Source organism: Neofelis nebulosa, chromosome 9 (genome assembly GCF_028018385.1).
Source record: "Neofelis nebulosa isolate mNeoNeb1 chromosome 9, mNeoNeb1.pri, whole genome shotgun sequence".
Taxonomy (NCBI): Eukaryota; Metazoa; Chordata; class Mammalia; order Carnivora; family Felidae; genus Neofelis; species Neofelis nebulosa.
This window is the reverse complement of record NC_080790.1, coordinates 116,875,767-116,893,171: the sequence shown is the minus strand read 5'-3', so window position 1 is coordinate 116,893,171 and position 17,405 is coordinate 116,875,767. Positions and strand designations below refer to the sequence as shown.

At 48.2% G+C, this 17,405-nt stretch overlaps 1 protein-coding gene and 1 long non-coding RNA gene across 3 annotated transcripts in view; one reads left to right on the top strand and one right to left on the bottom strand.

Moving 5' to 3' along the window:
• Positions 1 to 2,046, bottom strand: part of LOC131485656 (uncharacterized) — a 42,832-nt gene extending 40,786 nt beyond the window's left edge. Inside the window, exon 1 of the long non-coding RNA XR_009248957.1 lies at positions 1,792 to 2,046. This is a non-coding gene — a long non-coding RNA (uncharacterized LOC131485656). The remainder of the gene's footprint in view (positions 1 to 1,791) is intronic.
• A 128-nt stretch (positions 2,047 to 2,174) lies between these two features.
• AHCY (adenosylhomocysteinase) lies at positions 2,175 to 16,506 on the top strand. 2 transcript variants are annotated; one of them, XM_058685348.1, is made up of 10 exons: positions 2,175 to 2,324; positions 7,957 to 8,147; positions 9,535 to 9,610; positions 11,074 to 11,223; positions 12,130 to 12,242; positions 12,682 to 12,889; positions 12,981 to 13,068; positions 13,162 to 13,279; positions 14,334 to 14,528; positions 15,558 to 16,506. In XM_058685348.1, the coding sequence occupies exons 1-10, from the start codon at positions 2,297 to 2,299 to the stop codon at positions 15,687 to 15,689; spliced, it is 1,299 nt and encodes a 432-aa protein (XP_058541331.1). In that variant the 5' UTR covers positions 2,175 to 2,296; the 3' UTR covers positions 15,690 to 16,506. The 2 variants fall into 2 exon arrangements, with proteins under 2 accessions (XP_058541331.1, XP_058541332.1); XM_058685349.1 differs by lacking the exon at positions 2,175 to 2,324 and adding an exon at positions 2,691 to 2,817.
• The last annotated feature ends 899 nt before the right edge of the window (positions 16,507 to 17,405 follow it).

Genomic DNA, 17,405 nt, shown 5'->3' with positions numbered 1-17,405 from the left:
AGCATGAATGGGGAAGGGTCAGGGAGAGAGGGAGACACAGAATCTGAAACAGGTTCCAGGCTCTGAGCTGTCAGCACAGAGCCCGACGCGGGGCTGGAACTCACGGACCGCAAGATCATGACCTGAGCTGAAGTCGGACGCTTAATCGACTGAGCCACCCAGGTGCCCCTAATGTTTATTTATTTTTGAGAGAAAGAATGTGAGCGAGGGAGGGGCAGAGAGAGGAAGACACAGAATCCAAAGCAGGCTCTAGGCTCTGAGCTGTCAGCACAGAGCCCTGTGCGGGGCTTGAACTCACCAACCGCTAGATCATGACCTGAGTCGAAGTCAGATCCTCAACCGATTGAGCCACCCACGTGCCGCACCCATCAACAATGATGAATTAGTAAATTGTGGTATATTCATACAATGGATGATACAGAAAATAAATGGACCATAGTTACAGCATCTATGCGAAGGACTCAAACACAATGTTGAGAGAAAAGCAAGTTGCAGAAGAATATATACAGCATGATTTCACTTACACAAAGGCAAAAACAGTCAAAACTAAACAATGTGCTGTATAGGGATAATCACATAGGTAGTAAAACCCGTTACGAAAAGCAAAGGAATTTAATAAGACAAAATTCATGGTAGTAATAACTCCAGGGGTGGGGAGCAGGAGCCTGTTATTGAGAAGGGAAACAGGTGGCTTTCAGGGCAAGGCAGTGTTTTATGGACACATGGACCAACTTGATAGAAGTGGTCACAACAGCCTTAAGTGTGGGTGAGATGGCACAGGCAGAAGGAGCAGAGTAAGAGGAAAAAGGAACATCAGCCCTTGAGAGCACTAGAGAAGAAGGAAGTTGCTAAGGTCAGAGAAGGAACTAAGTGAACAAGAATAACTACTGGGAGGAGAGACAGGAAAGTGGAAACCGAGGGCATGTTGTGTGTGTCGCTGGGAGCTGGGAATGCAGGCTGAGGCGCATCTGTTGGATTCAGCCAGGATCCCTGATGCCCTTAGCTGCAGAAATTTCAGCAGAGGCCTGGGGGTAGAGGCCACACACCTGAGAAATGAGTGGGAGGTGTGGAAGTGCAGATCCAGAAAGGGGCAACTCTGAAAAAGTTTGAGAAGGGGAGAAAGAAAATGGATGGCAGCTGGGGAATGGAGTGGGGGGGGGGGGGGGGGGCGGGGTTCCTTGAAAGATGTTAAAGGGTTTTCAGGTGGCCAGTTAAAATCACAAGTAGATACATTTTCACACCCATCAGGTCAACACAAATTTGTTAGGCTGACAAGTGACGACAGAGATGTGGAAAAACAGGCCCTCTCAAGATACTGCCAGTGGGAGGGTAAACGGTGAAACTACCTTGGAAAGCAATTTGGCAATATCTAGGAAAGTTACCAATGTGTCAGCCCATAAACTCCAGCTCTAGGTGCATTTCTGTGCCAGAGACACCCACACATGTGCACTAAGAAACAAGTACAGAAACGTCCATTGCTCCAGTATGTATGCAATAGCGATAGACTGTATATAACTTGAGCAAATAGAACAGATAAATTAATCATGTCATGTGTACAACGAAATAATATCCGGCAGCAAAAGCAAAAATAAATACATTTAAGCTATATACGTGACTTGTACAAACATAATATTGACAGAAAAAAGCAAGTTGCAGAAGGCTAAGTACAGTATGGTCCCATTTATATAAAAGTCAAATACAGAAAGAATTCTATGAAACGTTTGATTTACACATATGTAGTTAAAGTACTAAAATGCATACAAGTTTACCTAAACTAAGGATAGTGGTTACCTGGAGGGGAGCAGGGTGGAAGATCTGGGGTGTGCTAGGTACTTGACATATTGCAACTTTACGTATAATCCAGGTGGTATCATTTGGCCCATTCTACTAAAGAGAAAATTGCGGCTCAGGTAAATGAACTGGTTAGAACGGCAGTTCCATTCAGTTTTGACTTCGGATTTCCAAGCTGAACGAATGAAAGAAAGAACGGCCTCAGGTTTGCTCTCAGGCCTCTCCCTGAGCTCCCTTCGAAACCCGGCGTGGACAAAAAACGGTTTTTCTCCCTAGCAGGGATCGAAGTCTGTTCCGGTCCCGGCCCCGCCCCCTTGCGTTGGGCCCCGCCCCGGACCACTCAGCTCTAGCGGGATCCTGAATATGCAAACTAGAAGAAGATATTTAAAGGCGCCGGCGCCACACACAGGTCCCTGCTCAGCGCCGCCCTTCCTGTGCGAGTCTGTAGCCCCAGGCCTGGCCCCTTTCGCCCGTGTTCACCATTCTGTGCGGAAGCACTGTCAGCATGTCAGACAAACTGCCCTACAAAGTCGGTGAGTTTCCAGGAGTGCAGCCGGCCGGATCGACTCCGCGCTTGCTGGGGGCCTGTTGGGGAGGCGGCCGCGGGGCCGACGCGGGGCTGACACGGGGCTCTCAGGACCCCTTGAATCGCTGGCTCGGCGCGATCGTGGCCGCGCGAGGCCACCTGGGGGCTGGAGTTCTCACGTCCCAGCGAGGCGGTAGTCAGAGGCGGCCACGGACTGCAAGTCCCGGCGTGCCGCGCGAGGCCCGGTGCAGCAGCGCGGGCTGCGGAGCCGCCAACTGGCGGCGTGTTGCGCTCGGAAGAGCCTGGGACTGGCGGGGACCGCGCACCTGGCCACGGCCTGGGACCTTTGGCACCTGCTGGGACCTACTCCAGGAGGCCACGATCCTGGCAGCTGGGTGGACCCGGACAAGTGTCCACCCCTCTCTGGGCCTCCTGCAGGGAAGGCGAGGGCAGTGGAGTCCCTCAGGCGTGGGAGGAGAGGCCTGGAGAGCGAGCCTGAGGTCGGCACTAGTCCCCTCACAGGAGACTTTGGGTTCGTTACTCAACCTTTAGGGTCACTCTCCTGGCCGACAGTGACAGCCGTGCAGAGAATCTCTAAGAAAACTTGGAGTGCTTAGAAAAATCCTTGCAATTTATCAGTTAAACTGATAGTTGATGTTCACCGGGCAGTTTATTGTGAGATGGGCACCACCTTCTATCTTTATTGTAGATTAATTCATTTTGTTCTCACGACTTTTTTGGAGAAGGGACTATTTCTCATTTTACGATGAGTATACTGAGACACAGGAATAAAGGTACCTTGCTCAGGATCTTACAGCTGTGAGTTGGTCTAGCAGGATATGAATGTAGGCCTTGTTTGCCTCTAAGCACACCTTTTCACCACTGTATATAAGTGAACACACCTGGAACAAACCTAATGAACTCTCAGCACAAAATTGTTCAGGCTGCTAGCAGTTTTTAAAGTAAATTCAAGACACCATTAGACCTGGAGAAAGGCATCAGTATTTATGGAGCACTTGCAGTGTATCTGCTGATTTGTGTGTTTACAAGATAACCTTTGGAGGTGGACTTTATCCCATTATACAGAGGAAGAAACTGAGGCACTAGTAGGATGGACTTGCAAAGATTCTGTAGAAATAGTAGCTTATCAAGTGGCCAGAATAGACCGTTGTTCCCATGAAACTGAAGTATAGAAAGGTTAAGTCAAGGGCACATCAGTGCCTGAGCTAGACTGTGGGCTCCTCATACTGTGGAGAGATCAGCCAGTCAGGGTTGAGGGCATTGGGTTATGTGGGAGGAGGTAAGGCTGCATTTGGAAGTAGGGGAGTTGGGTGGATAGAATTGGAGGAAGGAAGCTGCCATCAGGAAAGGCATTTTATGCCAGACCTTGCCCATATCACATCTTTTTTTTTTTTCCTTTTTTAAGTTTATTTACTTTGAGAGAGAGAACATGAGCAGGGGGGGTGCAGAGAGGGGGAGAAAGAATCCTAAGCAGGCTCCACACTGCCAGCACAGAGCCCCATGCAGGGCTTGAACTCATGAACCGTGAGATCGTGACCCAAGCTGAAATCAAGAGTCAGATGCTTAACCTACTGATCTACCCAGGTGCTCCCCACATCACATCTTTAATCCTCAGGGCTCATAGCAAGGTTAGAGATTATTATTTCCATTTTACAGATGAAGAAACAGGCTCAGAAGAGGTATTGGCTCTTCCTCTTGGTTTGCCCTAGATAGGTGCTCCTGCAACTTATATAATTCCTTAGCAACCTGGGCACCAAAAAAACCCAGAACTTGGAACACTAGACCCTCCTCCGTGCCCTTGGAGTTGAAGGATCTATGGAAAACTCAGGGGCTGGCATGCCTGTCATGAGGGCAAGTGAAGGAGTTATTTTTAGCTGGAGGAACCTGTGGTGGCTGAGGGGATGGAGCTTAGCAGGATAGGACAAAGCCTATTGTCTGCTATTGCTGGGCCCCTCCCATGATCTTTGATCCTTGAGAAGGGCCTCTGTCTGTAGCTCTGACACCTCTGCCTGGCCACCACCCCCACCTCTGCCATTGACTGGCTGTGGAACCTGGGGTAAACCCCTCTCTGGGCTCTTTCTTCATAGGTAGATGCAAATACTGGGTTCCCATTTGTTTTGTTTCTTGCCACCCCTGTCTTGTGCCAGCGCCTTTCATGGACCCCCCTCTCATTCCTTTTTAGCAACCAGGAATGGTTAGTAGATGTTTGCTTTTCTCTGTGCCAGGCCCTGCTGAGCACTGGAGATACAAAGGTGACTAGAGGATAAGTATAGGACAGACATGGATCTGGATAATGTCATGGTATTTTCTCCGTTTTGTGAGATCTGCACATTTATCTGTCTGCATGGCCACCTCCCCAGTTCTAGTCTTCCTCCTCCCTCTCTGGTCTCTTGCTCCATAGACACATGCAGCAACCAAAGGGGTCTTTTCAAAAGACAGATCTGGTCATGATACTCCCCTTAAAACTTTGGAGCTTCCCACCTCACTGGGACTAAAATCCTGACTCATCCTCTTACTCCCTCTACCAGTAGAGTCACCCTGGTGCACTCTCTGTTCCTCCAGCAAGAATATATACACCAAGTTCTTTGTTGTTTCTAGGTTTTTGTTGAATATCTACTCTGTGCCAGATACTATATCAGGTGCTTGGGGAAGAGCCTTCCAAGCTAAGAGAATTGCTTGGATTAAAGCCCTTAAGTGGGAATGAATTTAGCTTCTCTGAAGGAAGGCCGTGTGGTTGAGCAGCTGGTGAGGAGAAAAAGGGTGGAGAGGTGGGGGAGAAGGGTGGGCAGTGAGTAGTTAGGATTTTATTCAAAAGTAAGGGCAAACCAGTGGAGATTTGTTTTTTACTTAAGCAGAAGAGTGGAGGTGATGTAACTTAAATTTTAAAACGCTTCTTCCTCTGGCTTCTGTGGGAAGAATAGCACGTGGGAGCAGGGAGACCAATGAAGAGGCTGCTTCAGTGATCCAACGTGGCAAGATGTGTTGGGACGTTGCAGATGGGTTGGAAGGGGGCGAAAGGGGAAAAGAGGAATCAAGAAATCTTAAGGTTTTGTCTGGGGTGGCTGGTTGAATGGTGGTTTCATTTCCTAAAATGGGAAGGTTGGGGGAGTAAAAGTTTGGGAAGGAGGACCGGGAGTCCCAGGGGCTCAAACCCAACACATAATACATATAGCTGGTCATCCAAGTAGAGATGGTGAGTAGATAAGTTGGATTATAGGAGTCCTAAATTCAGGGGAGAAGTTTGGGCTTGAAGTTTGGGTAGGAGCCATTGCTGTAGGGAAGGTATTTAAAGCCTGTAATGTAATGCTCTTCTGGAAAGAGGGAGATGATGGAGCCCTGAGGGCTTGGAAACATTACAGTGAGTTATAGGAAAAGGAGCCTGGAAGGCAGGAAGAAAACCACAGAAGGATAGGCATAGAAGCCAAGAAAAGACAGGATTTCAGAAGGAGGGCAAAATTCATGGGAGCAGTGCTTCAGGGAGACACGTGAACATAGATAGTTGACCATTAGATGTAGGATTAGGCCAGTTTTGGGCGACCTTGGGAAGAACAGTTCACTGGAGTAGTGAGTTCTGCAAGGAGGTGAGAGTACATGGGATCAAGCCCCACCTAGCAGAGACCACTCTCTTGTACCAAAAGAATGCTTGGTGTGTAGCTACAGATGAGGACCAATGGATTCCATGGAGGAAACATGGCATAGCTCTGAATTCTTCTCAGTGAATTGTGAAGTGAGGTCATTAGTTGATAAGGAGAGGCATTAGAGGTTTAGACAGAATGGAAAAGAAGAGTGAATTTACTATGAAAATGTGTTAGGATTGCAGAGTGTCCCCTGAGACTTATGGTCTTCATATGGTGATTTTCCTCCTGCTGGACTCTCTGGCTTGGGTGTAGTGGAAGGTTGGGTTTAACCAGGGTGGGAGTTTTGCCAAGGAGTTCTCAGAGGAGACAGTGGAATCTGAACCTGTGGAAGAAGTTGAGAATAGGAAGGTGGTGTGGTGAGGGACTGTGGAAATTGGTAGGATTAATGCATTAGAGGTTCTGACCTGACTGACTGTACTCTTATTGGAGTTAGGGCTCCAGAGGGAGAGAGGATGGAAAGATGGGACATGGCCAGAGTTGTTTGCTTGAAATCAAGGTTTTCAAAGGAGAGTAGCATTGGTAATGGCCTGCCAAGGTGGATGGGTGGGGGTGGGGCCAGAGGGTGATAGGGGAAGGGGGTTGTGTGTTGAGGCACTGTGGGAGTAAGTCCCTCCCATGGGGGAAGAATATTTCATCTCTGAATGCACAGTAGTTATACAGTAGGGGGCAGACTGTTTTAGTTTTATTATTTGTTATGAAATTCTCTACAGTCCTTTCCCTCCACCCACCACCTCTTTGGGCGGTTGGCAGGATCCAAATTTCCCTAATAATAAAAATCACCAGGAGTCCCAGCTCTCTTCCTAGACCTATTGAATCTTTTTTCCTCAGGGAGATGTTACAAGTATGCCTGATGACTGTATCGGGGAAGTTTGCAACCACTGACCTACAGAATGGGTTGGTGTGGCTGGGAGAGAAAGAGGGTGAGATTATTAGAAGAGTATTGAGATGGTGAGAGAGCATTATAGTATCCTTCTTTCCTGTCTGAGAATTTGGACAAATTTGAAACATTTGGGGTGGCAGATAGAAGCCAAAACTTAACCCTCATAACTAATAGCATCAAAGCCAGAGGGTGTAGATTAGGGTTGAAGTCTGATGATCCTGCTAACAAAAGCCCAAATTCAGTAGTTACTCTCCAGGTACAGGCAAGGTGAGCTTAGGTAGGTATGGAAAAACTGCTTCCTGTAGGCTGGCTGGCTGCTACTTGCTTGCAGAAGAAGGGAGAGCTGAACTGAGCATGCCCTTTGTTCCTCTCAAGTTTACCAATCAGACAAGGCACTCTGCTTCCCTTAGGGCAGAGAGGCCAAGAGTGTTAGTTACACAGGTGAGTTTCCTCCAAGTGGAAAGAAATCAGTCTTGGGGAAACAGCATTTTCATATGGTCAAGGAAACGAAGCAAATGTGTTGAGCCCAAGGCGTTGGAGGAAGTCACTGAGAACGATGACTTGGAAGATGGAGCACAAGGAGCTACAGTCTTTAGGAAATATGGAGGTTGGTAGGTGGCAGCAGAAAGGGTAGTGGGAGGTACGTATAGGTTGATAGCTAATTAAAAAAATTTTTTTTTTAAATTTTTATTTATTTTTGAGAGAGGGAGAGAGAGAGAGAGAGAGAGAGTGCAAGCCGGGGAGGAACAGAGAGAGAGGGAGACACAGAATCCAAAGCAGGCTCCAGGCTCGAGCTGTCAGCACAGAGTCCAACATGGGGCTGGAACTCCTGAACCGTGAGATCATGACCTGAGCTGAAGTCAGACGCTCAACCAACTGAGCCACCCAGGCACCCTGATAGCTAATTTTTAAGGGACACTTACCTGCGTTGTAATTTTCACATACCTGTGTGATTCTTTGATTAAATGTGTTCTCTCACAAGGCTGTGAGCTGCCTAATTTAGTGTTTTGTGTCCACAAGTGGATAAGTGAGAGTGGTGGTGCTTTGTGGTTGGTGGGATGAGGCGGCTCATGGAAATCCCGTCCACCTTGGCCCTGCAGCCGACATCAGCCTGGCCGCCTGGGGACGCAAGGCCCTGGACATCGCGGAGAATGAAATGCCGGGTCTGATGCGTATGAGGGAGATGTACTCAGCCTCCAAGCCGCTGAAGGGCGCCCGCATCGCTGGCTGTCTACACATGACTGTGGAGACAGCTGTCCTCATTGAGACCCTCGTAGCTCTGGGTGCTGAGGTGAGTCCCTTGGCATTTCTGGTGTGGGGGCAGGGGAAGTCCAATGTGATGTCCCTTCCGGTTGGCAGAGGCTCCAAGCTTGTCACAGTGCCACCACCCTTTGTGGTGACTATTGTTATGCATATTTCCTCCCTGACTGGGAAGATAGTTTCTGAGTTCCCTCAATTCACATCTTCCTGATTGAGGAGCTCTGGTAGGAAAAACTCAACACCAAGGGCCTACTGAGTCATCTAAGGACTGGTTCTCATTGGCCCTCCTGGGGTCATGTGCCTGCCATGGACCAAACATGGTGCCGGAAGGATGGTGTGCTCTGATTGTTTCAGCCTGGGTTATAAGTACCAACAGCTGGCAGCTCTTCCAATCTGTCTGGGAGTTTTGGAGTAAGATGGTTTCCCAAGATGGGGCAGGGAAGAGCAGCCCAAACCAACTGAGTACACCAAGGCTCATTCCTTGGACCTCTTATTTCAACATTCACACCCAGTGATGTGATTTTGTGGCCTTAGATACTGTCTGTATGGTGCTGACTTCCAAATATATGTGTTAGCCTGGACTTCTCCCTGAAACTCCAGACTTCTATATCCGGCAGCTGATGTGTCAGTCCTCTCCACTTAGAGATCTAGTAGACTTCTGAACCTCAACATGGCCACACTCATGATTTCCTATTCCCCTCTTCTTCCTTCAGTCTTCCTCATGTAAGTAAATGGAAACACCAGCCTTCTAGAACCTGGGATCATCCCTGACTCCTCTTTCTCTCTCACCCCAACAACTAATCCTGCAGCAAATTCTGTCCTCTCAACCTTCAGAATGTACCCACCTTCTCCTCTACTGCTACCATTGCGTTTCTTGCTGAATTCTTTTTTTTTTTTTTTTTTTAAATTTTTTTTTTTTTTTCAACGTTTATTTATTTATTTTTGGGACAGAGAGAGACAGAGCATGAACGGGGGAGGGACAGAGAGAGAGGGAGACACAGAATCGGAAACAGGCTCCAGGCTCCGAGCCATCAGCCCAGAGCCTGACGCGGGGCTCGAACTCACGGACCGCGAGATCGTGACCTGGCTGAAGTCGGACGCTTAACCGACTGCGCCACCCAGGCGCCCCTCTTGCTGAATTCTTACAGCGGCTTTTTCACTTGTCTCCTTGCTTCCCGGTGGAGCCATTTACCCTCCACATAGTACCACGTGATGTTTTAAAGCCTAAATCAGGTCTTGTCAATGCTCTGTCTCCCATCTACTCATCAGTTGTCCCTAGCCTATGGTTGAAGAGTCAGCTGGGACTAGATCCTGAGCATCTCCCTTCTCTGTCCACGGCTTTGCTTTATCCCTGTCCCGTGATCCCAGTGCTTCTGAGCTGTCTGTGACCAGCGGCCCTGTCTTGTTGGCTGTTGTAGGTGCAGTGGTCCAGCTGCAACATCTTCTCTACCCAGGATCATGCAGCGGCTGCCATTGCCAAGGCTGGCATTCCTGGTGAGTCTTGTTTGTTGCTAGGGGTTGTGAGAATGCATGAAGGGGCTCTGCTTCTCCCTGTTTGGTTCACTGACTCCTACTGTGGCAGGTTTTCCCATGGCAGGGGAGAGAAGTCATGGTCATAGAATTCTAGTCTAGTGATTTAAGGAAAGAGTTGTTTTGTCCCACTATCATCTAAAATCCTATGGAATGCACTTACTGGCCCATCTCAAATCATGTAACCAGGAAGGGTGGGATCTTATGGTTGGGAACCACACGATGTTACAGAGAGGAAGTTCCTTAAAGGAAGGATGTAGGTCTATTTCCAAAAGAATCAGGGAGGGATACTGGGTAGAAAAAGAGCCTCAGAGGTCCATTGCCTAGGGTCGGATGGTCTAGGAACCTGAGGAAAGACTATCACAAGCTGCTAGAGAAACAGGCACACATCTGCCAGGGCTTGGGGAGGGGAGTGGTTAGCTCTGATGGTGATTAAATAGGACATTCACAATTCCTTCTAACCAGCCATAGGTAGAAGGAAATGGATGGAGGAGGACCGTTCCAGACCCTGGACTGTCATGTCTTCCCCTGCTCCTCAGCCTTATTTGGGCTCCATGACCCTTCTCTGGGAAGAGCCTTGTTTTCAAGACCATTGTCTGCTTTAGTCTGGGGGAGTGGCATCTGGGCCTCCTTGGCCACTGTTGTTTGCTCACAGGAGATTCTTGAGAGGCCCATACCAGTGTCCCAGTCTGGGCTGGCGGTCAGGAGTCCTGGATTCCGACGTCTGTTCTGGAATGCCCATGCTGCGTGACCTAGGCACATCTTTGCTCCTCTCTGAGCTGTAAATGATGGGTGATAGTAATGCCTGCCTCAGAGTGTTTCTGTGAGGAAAAACTAGATGGTGTATAAGGCAGTCAGAATAATGTCTGGTACAGAGAAAGTGCTCTATGCATAGTAGCTGCTATTTGTCACTTTTTGGCCAGACTTAGCCTGGGACAACCTACCACAGAGACTGCTGGGCAATGCAGAATGACTCTTGGACCTTGGCTCATGGGTCCACTTGAGTGTGGGTCAGTAATGCTGTAGCACCTTTATCCCAGCAGTAGGCATTGTGGGTGGGAGCCCTGGTCACTAGGTTGAGGTCCCAGTTGCTGAGGCCCAGACAGAAAGTGGTAAGGAGGGAAATAATTATTTCCAGATACCTATATCTTGCCCTCCATCTCACTTAATCAGTACCATTGGAGGTGAGGAAACTGAGGCTCACAGAGGTGAAGTGATTTGCTCAGTCACTCAGCTGGTGAGTGTAGAACCAAGATTTGCACTCAGATCTATCTGGTTCTAAGTTGTGTTCTTTTCATTGCCTGAGTCCTCAGAAGGGCTGGAGGTGGGAATTAGGTAGGTTACATTGGCCCTGCTCAGGTGGATTCCTGGAGCAGGCACCAGTGGGGAAGGCCAGGCCCTGATGTGCTGTGCCACTCAAACTCCAGTGTACGCTTGGAAGGGTGAAACAGATGAGGAGTACCTGTGGTGCATTGAGCAGACGCTGTACTTCAAGGACGGGCCCCTCAACATGATTCTGGATGATGGAGGTGACCTCACGAACCTCATTCACACCAAGTACCCACAGCTCCTGTCAGGTAAGTGCGGCAGGTGGGTGGGCAGGGTGTTGGTGGTTCTTGCCCATGCGAAAGCAGCAGGCCTGGCAGGACTCCCTACTGCCTCGAGCAGCAGATTCTGTGGAAGAAGGGAGGATGGCAGGCTCCTGCAGACATGCTGGGGCCTGGCCTCCTGATTTCTGATGGTGTGGGGCTAGGTGGTGGTGGGTGGGGTGGGGCGGGGGGTGAGGGGAGGCCTGGCTAAGGTCTGGTTCAAGGGCAAGCATAGGCCAGGGCGGGGAACAACTGGGAAGGAGACAGTTTTGCTAAAAGCAGTGTGGGGAGGAATGTAGAGGAGGTAGTGAGTGCAAAGGCCCTGAGGCAGGAAAGGATGGACTATTCAGGAAACAGAAAGGAAGTCAGCATGGCAGCTTCCTTCACTGGGTAGAGTTGCAGGATGTGGCTGGAACTTTAATCAGATTCAACAGAGCAAGAGAGAAGAGTTGGGCTTGATCCTGAGAGCAAAGAGAAGTGAGTGGATGGTATTTAAAAGATTTCTCTGAAAATATATACATTAAAAATGACTGCTGGCCCCTGTGTAGAAAATGGGTCGTGGCTGGGAGACCATGCAAGAGATGATGGTGGTGGGGACTAGGGCAGTGGCAGCAGGAATGGAAAGCTTGGGATTGCTGGGAGATGGAATCCTTTGGCCTGATGATTGTGATGGCTCTTCTTGCCTGCTAGCCTGGAGGATTGGGTGACTATGGTATCAGTCATGGAAATGGGAACTCAGAAAGAGGAGCAGCTTTGGGGGGTAAAGATGAGGAATTTGGGTGAGTTGAGGTGTGGGTTTTCTGAGGCTCTTGTGGCCTCATTCCAGAGGCACCCCGTTGATCCCTTGGGAAGTCCCTTCCTGGCCTTGGGCTCATTCCCTCCGTTCTTTTTCAGGCATCCGAGGCATTTCTGAAGAGACCACAACAGGGGTCCACAACCTATACAAGATGGTGGCTAACGGGAAGTTGAAGGTGCCTGCCATCAACGTCAATGACTCTGTCACCAAGGTGAGTCCGTGCGTCAGTGTCGTGTTCAGCTGTTGGTTCCCATTGCAGCTTAGTAGCCTCTGAAGAAAGGTCCCTGGGAAGGCTGCAGGCTAGGGGCTTAGCCTTCATTTGAGGGGGGTAAGGGAGTTATAACTGAGGGTAATAAGTCCATTAAAGAGGGAAAGAACTGTACAGTGAGTTTTAGGGCTGGGCACCAAGAGCTTGAAAGTGAAGCAGGTTCTAAGCAAGTCTCTCCTAGCAGTTGATCCATAGGAAGCCTTCTAGACTGGCATAGGCTAGGGAGAACGTCTTGGGCTAATCAGAGCAAGGGGCATATGAGTGCATTAGCTGGTGGGAAAAAGTGATCAGTCCAAGACCCACTAGGCCAGGATGCTGAGAGTAGGTCTGAGGCCCAGGGGCCTTGCCTGCCCCCATCACCCCTTTGCCCCTCTTCTTTCAGAGCAAGTTTGACAACCTGTATGGCTGCCGGGAGTCTCTTATAGATGGCATCAAGCGGGCCACAGATGTGATGATTGCAGGCAAGGTGGCAGTGGTAGCCGGCTATGGCGATGTGGGCAAAGGTTGTGCCCAGGCCCTGAGGGGTTTTGGGGCCCGCGTCATCATCACGGAGATCGACCCCATCAATGCACTGCAGGCTGCCATGGAGGGTATGACAGGGCGAGGGTTGGCTTTCAGCCACTGGGGCCAAAGGAGGGTCAGGGCCACCCTGGATGACCCGTGGACACCATCTCTGCACAGGCTATGAGGTGACCACTATGGATGAGGCCTGTCAGGAGGGCAACATTTTTGTCACCACCACGGGCTGTACTGACATCATCCTTGGCCGGTAGGTGCCAGGTTGGGGGTCTCAGGGAGCAAAGGAGGCTTAGGGCTGCTCTTTGTCCCTGACGGTCTTCCATGGGTTGGCACTCCCCAATAGGCACTTTGAGCAGATGAAAGATGATGCCATTGTGTGTAACATCGGACACTTTGATGTAGAGATTGATGTCAAGTGGCTGAACGAAAATGCTGTGGAGAAGGTGAACATCAAGCCCCAGGTGAGAAGCCTTAGCAGGGTGGGCAGATGGGAGACTGGGGGGGACATGACTGTGGGCTAGTCACCAAGAAGGGTAGATGAGCAGGCTGTGGCAACCTGGGCAGTGGGGTGAGGGAGGAAGAGAGCCCGGTTTCAGGGCCACTTAAAATCTTAGGGTGACACCAAGACATCCCCATTTTTTAAAGCACCCAAGATGATTCTGCTGAGCAGCCAATGTTGAGCACCACTCCATTCAACTTTTATTTAGCATGGTGGTTGAGAACATGGGATCTGTCCTCAAAATGTCCAGGCTCAAACTGCAGCAACTTAACCCTTTATTTATTGATTTTTTTAAAGTTTATTTATTTTGAGAGAGCACTCACATGCACACGCACACACATGCACTCACACGAGTGGGGGAGGGGGAGAGAGAATCCCAAGCAGGCTCTGCACTGTCAGCACTGAGCCTAGTGTAGGGGCTCAATCTCATGACCTGTGATATCATGATCTGAGCTGAAATCAAGAGTCGGATGGATGCTAACCAACTGAGCCACCAAGGTGCCCCACAACTTAATCCTTTAGTTTCTCTTAACTTCTTTAGTTTAACTTCAGTTTCTCTATCTGTGAAATGGGGATAATAATAGTACTTATAGGGTTGTTATTAGAATCAGATGTGATAAGTACACACACACACACACACACATATAGTTTGTGTGTGTGTATATATAACATATAGTATATGTTCTTAGCCTGTGGGATTAATGATAATTATTAGCTAATACTTACCAAGTGCTTACTATCTGCCAAGCCATATGTCAAGTACTTTACTTGTTCAGCTCATTAAATTCTCACAGCAGACCCATGAGATCTCTAGCTCAGAGTTGCTTAATAAATATTAGCTCTTATTAATTGTGAGTGCCACCCACTTGCTGGAGGTTGTTCTAGGACAGTCCAGGCCCTTCACAGACACTATTGGAGGCAAGAAGGCCTTTCTGAACAAAAGGGTAGGATAAGGCAGTGGTGGACATTGGCAACAGTGCCCTACCAACCCTCATTGCTGCTTTGCCCACTTGCAGGTGGATCGCTACTGGCTGAAAAATGGGCGCCGTGTCATCCTGTTGGCTGAAGGCCGGCTGGTCAACCTGGGCTGTGCCATGGGCCACCCCAGCTTTGTGATGAGCAACTCATTCACCAACCAGGTGCTGGCACAGATAGAGTTGTGGACTCACCCTGACAAGTACCCTGTTGGGGTCCACTTCTTGCCCAAGAAGGTGGGTTTGCATCTCTACCCTCTTAGAGGTCCTCACAGTGTCCTCCACAGGGCAGAAACCATTCTCTACATTTAACAGAGGAGGAAACTGAGGCCCAAAGCAGGGTATGACTCCCAGTGAGTCGCTGTCGTCATCTGAAGGTTTGACTGGGTTGGAAGATCCACTTCATGTCCATGTTGGCAGGTCTCAATTCCTCACCACATGGGTCTATCTGCATAGGGTTGCTTAAGTGTCGTGATGAGATGGCAGCTGGTCTTCCCCCTAGAGTGAATGATCCACAGGAAAGCAAAGGAGGAAGCTGCAAGTGCCTTTTAGGACCTTGTCTCCAAGTCCCATGACATCATTTCTGCTTTATTCTGTTCATTAGAAGTAAGCCACTCAAAGGGTGAGGAATTGGGCTCTACCTCGTGATGGAAAGGGTATTATGAATTTATGGACAAAGAACTTAAGGATATATTTTAAAACAGTCGCAACCATTTTAATCTAAAAAGGAAGTCTTGGCTGTGTAACAGAGGAGTCTAAGATTCAGACACTGGATCCAGGGATTTGTCTTTCTCTTTGCCTTGACTGTTTTCTTCTTTACATTCACTTCATCTGTCAAATAGACTTGCCATTGGTGAGCTGAGACTGATATTCTCACTGTTTAAGATTCCCTCCCTTTTTAGGAATTGAACAGTCCTTGTCTCTACCTGTCATAGAATATATGTTCTGTCCATAGATATATTCCAGAGGAGCATTTGGTTAGTTGCTTGTGTTGGTGGAGGGTGAGGAAAGAGATGTAGTTGATGGTCCAACCAGGGATAGTTGGAGGGGAGTATGTAGCATGGTTCCCTCTTGAGTAAAGGGAGCCGGGCAGCCAAAAACAACACATCCGCTGAACTGGCTGTGAGGATAGAATGAGGTAGTATTTGTAACACATATGACAGATAACTCCCACAGAATACTTCTTGTCTCTATTGGTACCTGGATGCAGGTACGGGGTCGCACAGCATGGCACTGATTCTAGGTCTTCCCTGTGTTTTTCTCCAGCTGGATGAAGCAGTAGCTGAAGCCCACCTGGGTAAGCTGAATGTGAAGCTGACCAAGCTGACTGAGAAGCAGGCCAAGTACCTAGGCTTGTCCCGTGATGGCCCTTTCAAGCCTGATCATTACCGCTACTGAGAACCAGGCCTGTAGTTTGCCTTATAGTTGCTCGCTATAAGGTTCTGGCCTTGCTGGGGTTCCACTTCTCTTCATCAAGAGCAAATGGCACCAACTTTGAAATAGGTTTGCTAATGTCCCCCATTGACTTCCTGGGGCTGGTCACTCAGTCTTTAACCTCTGCTGCTGCATCTCGCATACTGCTTCAAGTGTGGCATTGTGAATTGAGAAGCCCCTTCTGAAGCCCTGGTCATGATAGAGGTACACAGGAGATAACCATAGGGAGCCATGAGCAGAGGGGTTTTGGAACTGCTCACTCAGTCAGTCCTTACTTAGATTGGAAGTTGGCAGTGGTAGTCACAAAACCCATGCGCTTTTCCATCTAGGCCCTCCCCTCACCTATGGCCTTTATATTCATGTTCTAATTTACTGGTTCACTGGTTCCTCAGCCCATGACTGATGAGAATGAACTATATCAAAGGGCAGGGAGGAACTCTTGGGAGTTTGTCCCTGAGAGCCTGGCTTAGTGCTGGACATTCTATTGTTTAAGAGGTTTCTCAGAACAGTGAGGTCAGTACTTTCAGTTCCTATTTTACAGAGGTTAGAATGTAGTGTTATAGGAAAACCAAAAAAGGACAAGTGATGTGACGGCCAGAAGTTGAGAGAGGCCAGAGAATCATAAAAGCAGGCAGAGATCTGCCACCTCTTTGTAACATGATGGCTCCTATCACAACCCTGGATCAAAAATATTAATTTGGTTTATAATGTTTAATTAATGTTTATAATGTTAAAAGAGAGCAAGAAAGTGGGTAAATTAAAAATTTGGTGCCTAAAAGAATTTTGAGTCTTTATTATATAGGTAATCCACAGCCAACAATATATGGCATGAGTAAGGAGTAATAATAGTTCTGTGCTGATGAAGGCGAGGGGTTGTTCTGCAGTGTAGGGTGATAACGGCTGCAGACAAACTCTTGGGCTTGGAAGAATGAGTAAAGTGAAGAGAGAACTCTGTCTCTTCAGGTATGTCTCTTATTAAAAGCCTGTTTTTTTAACCTAAAGACTATCATTTAATAGGTGAATTTAGCCCACTTATATTTATTATAATCTCTATTCATATTTTTTCCTCTACCTTATATTTTTCTGTTCCAATTCATATTTCCTTTTCTCCCCATTTACACTTTGGGTTGATCCAGTTCTCCTCTCCTGTCTCCTGTGTGTGTGGGTGGGGGAGGGACTATTATTTATTGAGTACCTACTGGATGCTGGGTATTTTGTAGTTGATTTTCTTTATTCTCACAACAAGCTTAGTAATAATGTTATCCTAATCTTATAGATAAGAGTGAAGACTCATAGAGGTTAAGTGTCTTTCCTAAAATTTGTAAGAGGCCACTTAAAGGAAATTGAACTCCTTCCTGTTTGCCTAAGTGGTCATATATTGAACTCTGTGCTGGTCTTGGAAATCAAAAGCAAAATAAGAACCCACCTGGAAAGGGTAACTGGAGACTATTCTCAGGTTCATCCACTGGATGGAGAGCCTGCTGTGGATACTGGGATGTTTGAGACCTGACCCTAGCCTTTTGGGATCTCGAGCTAGAGGGAGAATGCACACACAAGAGAGCTTTGCCATCTCCTGGCACTTCTTTTTCTCTGCCCAGCTTTAGAATTCAGTCTCTGGCAGCAGTAGGAGAAAAGCAGCAGAGAAGAGGTGATGCTTGAAATGGATTTTGAAAGAACTGA

Coding starts and splice junctions, on each gene's coding strand:
- AHCY (XM_058685348.1), top strand. CDS start 2,297: ATGTCAGACAAACTGCCCTACAAAGTCG. Junction 12,890..12,980: donor ACTGCAGGCTGCCATGGAGG/GTATGACAGGGC, acceptor ATCTCTGCACAG/GCTATGAGGTGACCACTATG. Junction 13,069..13,161: donor ACTGACATCATCCTTGGCCG/GTAGGTGCCAGG, acceptor ACTCCCCAATAG/GCACTTTGAGCAGATGAAAG.